Genomic DNA, 12,443 nt, shown 5'->3' with positions numbered 1-12,443 from the left:
CATATGGATTAAGAGACTAATAAGAACATCAAAATACCTTACACCTGTGTGTAGCTTTGTACTTTTCAAAACACTGTCGCATTTAATACTGCAAGGTGAGACCAGTGTCTCCTTCACTCTCTAGGCCTCTGACTCTGTACCTGTAAAATGAAGGACCTAAACTACATCACATGTAAAATCCCTCCAGACCCTGCAATCTATAAAAATATGTCTCATAACTTCTTGCTGTTTACTCTATCACCTGTTTTAATTTTTGTACAAGGCCATTTTGTAATCTAGTGACTTATGTTTTTTCGTTTTGTTTTGTTTTTTAAGATTTTTTTTGATGTGGACCATTTTTAAAGTCTTTATTGAATTTGTTACAATATTGCTTCTGTTTTATGTTTTGGTTTTTCGGCCACTAGGCACGTGGGATCTTAGCTCCCTGACCAGGGATCGAAGCCGCACCCCCTGCATTGGAAGGCGAAGTCTTAACCACTGAACCGCCAGGGAAGTCCCTAGTGATTTATGTTTAATGGGGAATGTGTAATCTATTTCACATAATTGTTCTGAGGAGTGAAGAAATCAAGAATGGTGATGTCAAATACGGGATATCTCATATCTTGTACCCATGGCTGACCTGACCTTGCTAGTCAATTATGGCATGCTTTCTTTGGAGAACTGAACACCCAGCCTCAGAATCATTCTTAACCCAGTGCTCAAGGCAGTCAGTGCCAGCTGATGGGAGTCAGCTTATTCTCAAGTTTGCTATTTCTTTTATGTCTTTCTTTTGGCAATCCTTTTAATTACGTCTGTTTTTGCCACATCATGTGTTTACAATTATATTAGTAGGTCAAATACTGTTTTCACTTTCATGTAGAATGACTGTGTTTTAATATGTCAGCCAAAGCTGGGTTATCTACAAAATGATGATAATTCTCTTCACCGGTTTGTTGGTCTAGAATTTACAAAGCCCTTTCACTTTCTTCATCTCACTGATTTTCTCAACACTCTGAGATGGAAAGCTGATATTATCATCTGCATTTTACAGATAAGGAAATGGATTCACAGAAGTTCAGTGACTTTTCCAAAGTCCTGTACAACAAAAGCAGCTGATACTCAAGTCCAAGTCTCCTTTTTCCCCATCTTGTGTACTTCCTGCTTCACCAGGCTATTACAAAGCAACCTGGGGAAATTCCCATATGCCCGACTGGCCTCTGGGGTGTCCTCTTCGATGGCCTTTGAAGTGCAGAGTTGAGCCTTTCCACAGGCCAATGAACAAAGGGTAAACTGTCATTTGGGGAAGTGAGACCTAGGAGAAGAAATTTCCTGGCACATTAGTTGTGCTAAAGAAATGTCAGTTGGGGCTTCCCTGGTGGCACAGTGGTTGAGAGTCCGCCTGCCGATGCAGGGGATGCGGGTTCGTGCCCCGGTCCGGGAAGATCCCACAGGCCGCGGAGCGGCTGGGCCCGTGAGCCAAGGTCGCTAGGCCTGCGCGTCCGGAGCCTGTGCTCCACAATGGGAGAGGCCACAGCAGTGAGAGGCCCGCATACCGCAAAAAAAAAAAAAAGAAATGTCAGTTGATTGAAGGGATGAGTTTGTGAGTAAGTTCCTCTGGTGTTTGTAGAGCCAGGCAGTCTTGGACCTGTTTCTGCTATGGGCCTCCCCATAACAGGCAAAGAGAAGGTAAGGTGACTGGTCTTGTTTGTTTCCCCCAGTCAACTAGAGAGAGAGGTTCCAGATGAGGGGCTTTGGCGTCTGTTCTCAGCTAGCAAGAGACACTGCCTCCAAGATCACAGTTCTTGATCTAATCTTGTTTTATACCTCTCCCTCACTTCCCCTGCAGTGGAGTTGATACGGCTACTTAAAGAGATGGTGCCTTGAAAATGTAAGTTTTGATATATATGAAAAGTAAAGCCTTAACCCTAAAGATATTTGTGTACCTCTTTGTTTTTACTCAACGATTGGTCCTTTTTTTTTTGGTTAAGTTTAATGATACCCAGTGTTGGCACTCGAATACCCTGTTGGTGGGAATTTGGCAAAAGTTTTGAGGGATTTATCTTTCAAAATTAAGACTTCGCATAGTCTGACTCACCAGTTCCATAGTTAGAAATGTGAGATATATATTTTTTTCCCAAAGAAAAAAATATTTTTTCAGAAAAATATTTTTCAAAAATATATAAATTTCAAAAGATTACCAAGATACACGAACACGAGCAATACAAGATCTTCACTGAGCAAACTGGAAACTAAATGTCCCACTATAAAATATTGTCTAAATATTTATAATGCAAGGATACATTCTAAAACTATGCAATTATTTAAAGAATAAGGTAGATTTGTATGTGCTGATATGAAAGTATCTCTAAGATATATCATTAGAGGTTAAAAGCAAGGTGAAGACCAGAATGGACCACCGTAGTGCGAATGAAAAAAGGATGCATTTGTATACGTATAACTTTGTTGCTTAGGATGAACAAGTAACTTAATAATGAATACTTTTAGGACTGATGTGCGGGCAAATGGAAGGTGGCTTATTTTTGTGTATACTTCTTGCTACTGTTAGTTTTTTTTTTTTATAAAGCATTGGCATAGGCTATCCAGATGTTGCAATGATGGAGTGTTTTCTTTCTCTTTTTAAAATATTTTGAAACTAATAATAACCTCACACTTTGAAAATGTTTAAACCCTTAATATTAATATAGAAAAATGTTAATTGCAGTATTGTTAATATTTGCAAAATATTAGAAACAACCTAAGCATCCAAGAAGGGAATTTGCTAAATTATGGCACACTTTTATGTTGGATTTAGGCAATTACTGAAATCATCTTCTGGAGATGATTCTGGAGACTATTCCAGGGCATAGGTAAATACCTCTGATATTTAAAGGAAAAAAATAAAGCCTTATAAAGCAGTGTGAATCTGATAACTTTAAACTAAGCACTAGTATCTAAGTCATATACGTCCCAGAGCATTCTGAAAGTCAATAACAGTAATTTTCCTATATTTCAGATCAGAGGAGGGGTCATACGATCTTTTTCATTCGGAAGTCCTATAGTGGGCAAACTGTATTTGCACAACTTTATTTTCTCCACGAACCATTTGGATGGCTAGTTCAAAGGCTGTTGGTTTAATTAAATCTTTAGTATTTTTTTCCTGATGCTTCTTAATGTAACCACCAATCTGCACCATCTGTACGCACCTTTTCTTTCCACCAAAAATAAGACCCTCATAATGGGATGTACCTTCAATCTTCCTTAAACACTTAAGAACAATGGTGCTTTGTGGAACAAGTTGCCCTTCTCCCAAACTGTGGATGTCAGTGGAAGAACCCAGGAGATTTTTAGATGAGTTTGGAGGCTGGGAGTGCTTGATGGGGTGCAGGGAGCCAGTATAGCAAGTGACTGCCTCCCAGCCACTTCTGAGAAGGGGAAAGACCCTCTTCAACTATTTCTTCCTTCCTTCTTCTGCCTCTGCTCTCCTCTCCTAACTCAGTGCCGTGGTCCTGCTGAGAGAGGTGGGACAATCGTTCCAGTATTTTCTTTGTTCCCACCTCACCTCAAAAACTGGGACAGCAAGCACGAAGGTACCTTACCCATTCCTGTCCTGAACTCTCCACCAGTGAATCTCGGAACTGTCCAGCAGGTAGTACTCCTCGTTGCGTTGTAGCGTGAGCTCCTGTGGGTCATTCGTTTGGTAGTCATACAAGGCAATGACCAAGGTTTCTTCAGGTTCTCGAAGTAACTGCTGGAGGAGGGACACAATAAAATCAAGCAAAGATGCAGAAAGGAGGTAAACTGTGGAACGAGGTCAGCAAGTTCCCAAGCTGTAGCTTGCTCTTGGACCTATGCCAGGCCAGACAGACACCGGTTCCTACAGACCATTGTGGGTATTTGCTGTGGCCATTTGCCTGCCTAGTTGGCTTTCTTTATGAGTTAGGCTTATGGTGCTGAATAGGACACAAAGACATTCAATACCTGGAGTTCATTCTCTCTCCCATTCTATGTGGTAAATTCTGACCCCAGTGAATTCCCAGTGGCTGTGCTTTTCACAAAAGTCTGCTTGTTTCTTTCCTTGAACCATGTCACAATTCACAGCCTCTCTGCTAGAAGCATCACATTGTTCGCAAAGGGGATGAAGTCAACACTAAATCGTTCAGTCCATATGCTTTTCTGATTTTATTTGTGGGCTTGTCCTGATCCATAGAATCATAGACTACTGGAGCTGGAGTGCCTCTGAGAGATCATTTGATCCATTCTTTTGTTTAGAATAGGGAAACTGAGGCCCAGATGGAGAAATGGATGTGGCCAAGTTTAGCAATTGAATTAGCCTTATGCTTTCTCTACTATATCATGTGGGACCCCTTGTTCCTCTTGTGGGCTGCCTTGCCTATGTCTCTACTTTTCAGTGTGTTTCTTAGGAAGAGATATTGAGATGTGAAGAGGAGACTGTAAACAATCACAAGGGTTCAGGGTGGGCACACCTGCTACAGGTTGGCAGACTTTGTGAGACAGCAAACATGGGAAGAGATTGATATTACTGGCTAGAATGAGATTTGGTGATGGGAAATCATAAGTTCTCTGAGTACATTGAAGCAATCGGTGGCATAAACATCCTGGAGATTAAAAAAAAATTGTCATACTGATACAGTGTGTCATCCCAGCTGAGCCCAGATTGGAATTTGAAGTCAAGATTATCTGTGGAGCTCGTGAGGTGATATATTTGGAACTACAGATAAGAGTTGTTGGGCCTGAGGCTTTCACCCTAAGAGCCAGAGGAGGAAGGAGTTGTTCAAGGGCACCTGAAGATAAAGAAAGGATATGGTATGGTATTCATCTCATTATAGGCCCAACTGATTAATTATTATCAAGAGAAAGATCAGAGCAGGGTTCTCAAACCATGTGGAACCTTTCCATAGGGGGCATTTTGGACATCTATGGCAGTGTTTCAAAGGTCACAAAGGTTGAGGTGTGCTACTAGCATTGAATGGGAGAGGGTCAAGGATGCAAAACTCTGCAGCATCCCACATCCTGTACAACTTTTCAATGTCCTGTTAGACTTTCACGTGGTGAGCAGCCTGCTTACAGCAATAATGTACAATGACACTCTGAGCCTAGATCCTACTTCAACCCTACGAAGTACTTGGTTTCCTAGGAGTACAACCACCCTTTACATTGAGGGAATATTACACTTTATTTAGTTCAGAACTTGACCAAGAGTTGTTTGCCATTTTGGAAAATCGTATCACAGATGGTAATACTAGTTTTGAGTCACTGATACTACATTCCTGTATCAGTTGTATTTGAGCTGCCAAATCCAACAGGATTCAAATACAGGTGCATTTTATTTTATTACGTTGTCCAGTATAGTCATGCCCCAATATTTGTATATAAAAACATATATGGGGACTTCCTTGGTGGCATAGTGGTTAAGAATCCTCCTGCCAATGCAGGGGACATGGGTTCGATCCCTGTTCCGGGAAGATCCCACATGCCACGGAGCAACTAAGCCTTTGCGCCACAGCTACTGAGCCCACGTGCCTAGAGTCCGTGCTCTGCAACAAGAGCAGCCACCGCAATGAGAAGCCTGCGCGCCACAACGAAGAGCAGCTCCCGCTCTCCGCAACTAGAGAAAGCCTGCACGTAGCAACGAAGACCCAATGCAGCCAAAAATAAATAAATAAATTTATTTTAGAAAAAATCAATAAAAGTATAGCTTCTCCAGATGCCAACTCAAGATGCCATCACTCATTAGAAGACAGAAGATGAAGGTGAAGGGAGAAGTGAATTCAAGTAATCCAAGATAAAAGAAATGTTACTGTGGATTTAGACGTATGGTTGAAGCTACAGCTATGATTCCAAAAGCCCTGTGGTTGGAGTGCTAGAGCAGTATAGAGGCTTCTCCTCCAAGAAATCTGAGAAGCCAAGTGGTGGCGTCCAAGGGGAGATGGATAGGCCCTGTTTTCTGACTTCCACCTTCACTGATAGTGCAAACCAGACAGGAGCAAACCAGTCTAAGGTGCAGAAGTGCGGGTTTAGGTGGGACTGTGGGGGGAACCCCCGACAAGCCAGGGCAGGGGGATTCCAAACCATGTTTTCCAGGGTGATCGTGAAATATTCTTTAGAAGATGAATGAAATAAAAAGAGGGAGAGCTCATTTTCTGCTACAATTTCAGTCCACTTCTTTCCTGTTGTGAGGAAGGGGGCTGACGACAAATCTGAAAGCCAGCCCGCTTTTGAGCGACGTAGAACTTCCCTTATGGGGAAGCTGCCAGTCTTTGAAATGTCACCATACTGGCTGGAGGGAAAAAGCGGAGCTCATTCTTCAGGAAGAAGCATGAGGAAGCTGAATCAGTAGGTTCTAGAATAAAGGGCAATTACTCAGATGTGGATATCGGTGCTGATGTTACCATAAAGTGAGGGCTTAGGTTGATTTTTCTCCTTTTTTTTTTTTTTTTGTCTTCTTAACTAAATAGCTTCCCGAGAGTTGACTTGATATCACCTAAGTCTTGTAAGTCAGTACATTAGACCGATGTGTCTCAAACTCCAGTGTGCCTCAGGATCACCTGGAAGTTTATTAAAATGCAGATTACTGGGCTCCTCCCCTAGAATTTTGCATGTAGTAAGTCTGGGGTGGGGCCTGAGAATTTGCATTTCTAACAAGCTCCCAGGTGATGCGGATGCTGCTGGTCCCTGGACCACACTTTGAGAACCACCACGCGAGTTCAAGACCACCACACCAGAAACTGCATCCTACTAGCCTGACTACTAAGTTACTGAATGGCTTTGGGAGAACCTCTCATGGGACTTGCTTTCCCAAGCTTTCACACGCGAATAAAACTATAACCCCCTGAAGTGGCTAGAGAAGATAGTGAGTTTCGAAATAGCTGGTAAAAGTGTGGATGTGCTTTGAAGAATAAAAGGTATTCTCAGATGTATGCTTCCAAAATGATTGTATGTCAAAGGGTGGGGTAAATACACATTTTATATAGCTGTGAGCTGTTATTATGCCCCAACCTAGTCAGGGGCCTGGCTGCACACTTTGTTACCAATAAGTGTTTGCCGAGTGAAGGCAGTGGGGGTGAAGATCTGGTGGCTTTTACCTGGACACACCCACGAGACAATTCAGGCCCGAGAAACCCATGGTGTTGAGTTCAGCTGCATCACCACAAATCTGCTGCATCTGCCTAGCATTTGAGAAACCTGGGCAGATGGGAAACACCAGAGCTGTAGCCCGTGGCGCCGCCAGCCCACCGCGCCCGGACCTCGTGCTCTCACTCACCCTGTTGTCTTCAGGAGTAGGAGGAAGAGGCTTCTTTGAAGCTGAAACGAGAAAAACAGAAAAAGAAAATGAGCATGAAACCGAATGTGCCCAACTAAAGGTGAGCGGCAGGGGGCTTTTCAGAGAAAAGGGGCCCCAAAGAGAACAGCAGGAGGGGAGGATGAGACACAGGGCCTGGGTTTTTTCTCTTTCAGCCTGCTCGTTCCCAATCTTGTTTTCCAGGAGACACCAGAGACTTCCAGAAGCCAATATCTGGGCCCCTCTTCCTGTATCCCCAGGAAAAGCCTCGCCCAAAGGAGCTGACGTCGGTTCTCAGTGTGTGTCCTTCCCAGTGGGCATGGAGCCTTCCACGAAGGCTCCTCCACCTGTTAAACCAAGACTTGGAATTGGTGACTCAGGGGGACAGTGACTCACTGGTTTCCTGATGCCCCTGTGGGCTTGAGCAGGGGGTGGGTGAGGTGAGAGGTCATCGCACTGCTCGTTGAGAGGGCTGGAATCCACTTTCAGTTACTTATCTTAAGGACTCCGAGTATTTGTTCTTGCTGACTCCCCCAGACAACACCCCAACACCCCGCTCTGTTTATCTCTGTGTCTCCATGGCTCCTTCTCTCTGTGTCTCTTTCTTCTTTCCTCCTTCTCTTCTCTTCTTTCTCTCCCTTTCCCTCTCTCTTCCCTTTCATCTCTCCATCTGTGTCTCTCAGCATTTGTCCTTTGAGGCACTAAAAAAGGTCAAGCCTGGAATCAACGGACCTGAGTTGTGTGTCTGTGTGTCTGGGAGGATGTGTGATATGGGAGGCAGTGCCCAGGCTTCTGCTCAGTTCAAGGACTTCTTTAACAATTAGAGGTAAACAGGGAGTGGGCTGCATCTACAGGCGGCAAGCGCCTCATCTCTGCAGGGGGTTGACTTGGAGGTGGGCAACCTGTGTCAGGGATGTAGTAAGAAGGGATTCACACATTGACACTCGAGCCCAACCCTTGTGCTAACTCCTTAAGCAAGGGCAGGATTGGGTATTGGGTGTGCAGTTAACAGAGAAGGAGACATACATAATAGGAAACATGGTTCCTATTCGGCACTCAGCTTGGAGCCAGGAGCCAGGTGTCCTAACCCCAGCTCCACCACACACAAGCTGTGTGGACTTGAGCCCGTTCCAGCCCTGAGCATTCTGTGCCTGGTCTCTCTTTCTTCTTCCTCTGGCCTTGCTCTTGCCTTTCTTCCTCCCTCTCTGGGTGAAGTTCATATGTGGTGCGATCGGGGCCAGTTCTGGTTGCAGACGTTAAGTGCTGCTGTGCGTTGGGTATAGCAGAGTCTGTTTAAAACTCAACCACCTCTGCTACTTCCCAGACAGACACACACATACTATCTCGGCTTCAGATTCTTCTGTCCACAAATGAGAAAGCCTCGGAGACACAATTACCATTTATTGCAAGCTCACTAAGTGCCTGCAGCTGTGCTAAGAGTTTTCCCCACCCACACTGAGTCTCCCAGCACCCCCACAAAGTAGCTACTTATTCTCATAATCCCCATTTTACAGATGAGGAGACAGGCACAGAGACTCAGAAAGGTTAAGTAACATATACGAAGTCACAGAGCAAGGACGTGAGGGGGCTGGGACTCACACCAGGTGTTTCTCATCCTGAAGCCCTGTGCTCTTAGACCCTGCTTGGTGCATGTGCCCAACACTGGAAATTCTACAAGCCTTCACTCAGAGTAGATGATCATGTGCTACGTGCCCAGTGCAGTGTGCTTCTTCGAAAGTCTGCTCTCGATTCTGTCAAAACTATGGTGCATGACGTTATTTAAACCAAGTCAGAAGAAGGGGAAGTGAGGACAGGCTCAGATGAGGAGATGGTGGTAGACTGCAACTCAAAAGCAGGAGCAGCAGCAGGGTGCAGTGGTTAGACCCTGGCTTCATGTGGGGAGGAAATACTGTCTGCCTTGGATAGGAACAGCCGCTACATGCATGGTGGAAATTGCAAAACAGAAACATAGTTTCAAAGAATTTCAGAATTGGAAATGGGCTTAGAGAATATTTCATCTTAGGACCCCTAAAACTTCCCCTTCCATTTTAGAGATGAGGATATTAGGGTCCTTTATGGCAAAGTGACCCATCCAAGGACCTACAACAAGGTGCTGGCAGGAATTTGGAGACCACTCTGGCCTCGGAAAGAGCTTTCAGTCACTGAGGCAAGCCCACACCATCCTGTTCTTGTGGTTGATTCCACTCATATAAAACCTTCCACTTCTTTTTCGTGAGATACTAACCTTCATGAGGATGGTCCACAGCGCTAATGCAGGGGATCACTGACCTCTAAAACTAGGTAGATATTCATCTGGGCCAAGGGAGTGGTAACCTTGAACTTTCTCTCCCAAGGTAGAGGGTGAGAAGTAGTTGTTTTAAAAGTGGCACTAGGGGGCTTCCCTGGTGGTGCAGTGGTTGAGGGTCCGCCTGCCGATGCGGGGGACGCAGGTTCGTGCCCCGGTCCGGGAAGATCCCACATGCTGCGGAGTGGCTGGGCCCATGAGCCATGGCCGCTGAGCCTGCGCGTCCGGAGCCTGTGCTCCGCAATGGTAGGGGCCACAACAATGAGAGGCCCGCGTACCGCAAAAAAAAAAAAAAAAAAAAAAAGTGACACTAAGAGGGGCTGCAACTCAGGAAGCCGCAGAAAACCCAGCCACGTTTTACATTTAGCACATCCGCCTTGGGCTGTCAATCTGAGCTTTTAGGTTTTAGTGCAAGAAAGAAACTGATTGATGAGAAAAGTTAAGTACGGTAAGAGAGGTTGAGAGGAGAGGGCTATGGAAGCAAACAGTCCACATGATGCGTCATTCCTAGTCAACAATGGCTTTGCAGATCACCTCCTCGCTGTATGACCTTGAGCATGTTGAAGTCCTCAAGCCTCCTCTTTCTTTAACATCATACCATCTACCCCAGATGGTTATGAGGAATGAGAGTGTAATGTACGTAAAAGTGCATCAGAGTGGAGTTGCCCTTCACTGGGGGTTCAGGTCCCAAAGTCATCACATAAGATAAAATCGAGGTGCACTCCGATCTCTAGGACCTGGGTCTTTGACCTCAAAGGCCAAAACCCAATATCTTTTGTTTTTGCTGTGCAGTTAGGCTGTAGCCTCCTTTTCTCTGAGACTGTGGAGGTCAAGGGCAAGTAAGTAGAGGTGGGGAGAAGCCACACTGTAAAATGAGCGGTTGTTTCGGTTTTACTTTCTTCCCCCTCCAAGTGTATAGAATTCAACTTGTGTGATTGAACACGTGTGATATGATGCCACTGTAATAGATAATACTATGTATCTCTAGGGCTGTCTCTACAACTTCAGATTTGAGTAGACTGTGGCAATCAAATTTCCTAACTTGAAGGTATAGTGGTGCTATTCAAACTTTACTGTGCACACAGATCTCCTGGGGATCTTATCTTGTTAAAATACAAATTCTTATCCAGTAAACCTAGGAGGGGGCCTAGTATTTGCATTTCTAACTAGCTTCCAGGTGATGTTGATGCCGCTGGTCTAAGAACCACACTTTGAGTAGCAAGGAGTTAAAAAGATATCGGCCTTGAGATGAAAAAACATCAACAGGGCTTCCCTGGTGGCGCAGTGGTTGGGAGTCCGCCTGCCGATGCAGGGGACACGGGTTCGTGCCCCGGTCCAGGAGGATCCCACATGCCGCAGAGCGGCTGGGCCCGTGAGCCATGGTCGCTGAGCCTGCGCGTCTGGAGCCTGTGCTCCGTGGCGGGAGAGGCCACAACAGTGAGAGGCCCGCGTACCACAAAAAACAAACAAAAAAAACATCAACAGACTGATGGTAGAGGCGGATGATTGCCTTCTGAAAATTTTGAAATTGTGGACTTTTGCATTCAATCCTGGACACCCCTGGTGATGGGAAGCAAAGAGCCTTTCCTTCCTACTAGTAGAGAGGCCAGTCACTGTACGAAGAAGAAAGGGAATTCATAGTCACTTACCATTCTTGGTGGGATCATACTGGGCACAGCCCACAGCAAGCTTCTCCAGTTGAGCACAGCATCTCCATCTCCCGTCCATCCAGAAATTAGGATGATACTTGGGCACCAAACTGTTGTTATTTCTGGTTTCTGAAAGGGGTTGGCACCGGCAGAAGAGTTATTTCCAGGTCGGTCTATCAAGGGCCACCAACTTTATAATTCCTTGAGATTGACCCTGCTGTGTGAGCTTGCATGAGTATTGCCTAGAATAGTCAGAAAAATGGCCTTTTTTCTGGGCATATACATCTACGGAGGAGTGCATATTGAATCTAGGCATCAGCAGATCCGGATTCTTATCCGGCTCTGCCTTGAGTTAGTTGTGTGTCCTCAGGTTGGGCAAAACCCTCATCAGAGCCCCAGTTCCCACTGTGCCGTGATGTTGTTAGACTGGGACCATGGGCCCCACACAAGTGCCTTAGGGAACTTAGGGAAGGCTGAATAGGTAGGATTCTCACCACTCCATTTCTCCCACCTTCAACTATAGCAACTTTGCTTTTATCCTTTCTAGATTTGTGGCTTTAAAGTCAGATTTTGGTACAGGAAAAAAGAGGCTTTCCTCCTAAGGAAAAAAAAAAGTAAAAAAAAAACAGAGGACTAGACAGATGATCTCTAATGCTTCTTTCAGCTTTAACATCCTGTGAGTAAAACCCCTCCACCGAGGTAGAGCGGCCAATGAGCATAGTTGGGGCCCTTTTGGTTACTTCGTACTTTAGGGTTTGTTCTCTGCCCGTTGACTGTTAAACTTGAGAGCCCTTCCCAGTTTATCTGGCACGTGCCGTTTGGGACTCACAACAACCTTGGAAGAAGATAAGACTTGTATGTTTAGTCTCATTTTTCAGATAGAGGCATCGTGGCTCCCGAGATTTCAAATGGCTTGCCTACCCTCAGTCCCCACAGCTACTTAGATTAATATTTGAACCCAGTTCTCCTGCAAATCCAGGGCTTCAGGCTAAATGACAATAAAATAATATTAAATAATAATAATAGTAGGATGGATTGAGTGCTTTCTTTGGGTATGATTCCAAGTCATGTCCTAACACTTTTTTTTTTAACATCTTTATTGGCGTATAATTGCTTTACAATGGTGTGTTAGTTTCTGCTTTATAACAAAGTGAATCAATGTCCTAACACTTTTAATTCTCACAATAACCCTATGACTGCCTGTTTCTAG

The 12,443-nt window shown here is 44.8% G+C and overlaps 1 protein-coding gene across 2 annotated transcripts in view; it reads right to left on the bottom strand.

Annotated features, from left to right (window-relative positions):
• The window catches only part of ITK (IL2 inducible T cell kinase), a 66,709-nt gene that overhangs the window by 31,524 nt on the left and 22,742 nt on the right, over positions 1 to 12,443 (bottom strand). Inside the window, exons 4-6 of one of the 2 annotated variants that reach the window (XM_019924824.3) lie at positions 11,234 to 11,362; positions 7,262 to 7,302; positions 3,576 to 3,727 (exon numbers count right to left, since the gene is read on the bottom strand). In XM_019924824.3, coding sequence (XP_019780383.2) covers positions 3,576 to 3,727; positions 7,262 to 7,302; positions 11,234 to 11,362 — 322 coding nt within the window. The remainder of the gene's footprint in view (positions 1 to 3,575; positions 3,728 to 7,261; positions 7,303 to 11,233; positions 11,363 to 12,443) is intronic. The other variant, XM_019924822.3, reaches the window with a different exon arrangement.

This window comes from Tursiops truncatus, chromosome 3 (genome assembly GCF_011762595.2).
Source record: "Tursiops truncatus isolate mTurTru1 chromosome 3, mTurTru1.mat.Y, whole genome shotgun sequence".
Classification (NCBI taxonomy): Eukaryota; Metazoa; Chordata; class Mammalia; order Artiodactyla; family Delphinidae; genus Tursiops; species Tursiops truncatus.
The sequence above is the reverse complement of the archived record's forward strand: the minus strand, read 5'-3'. Positions and strand labels throughout refer to the sequence as shown.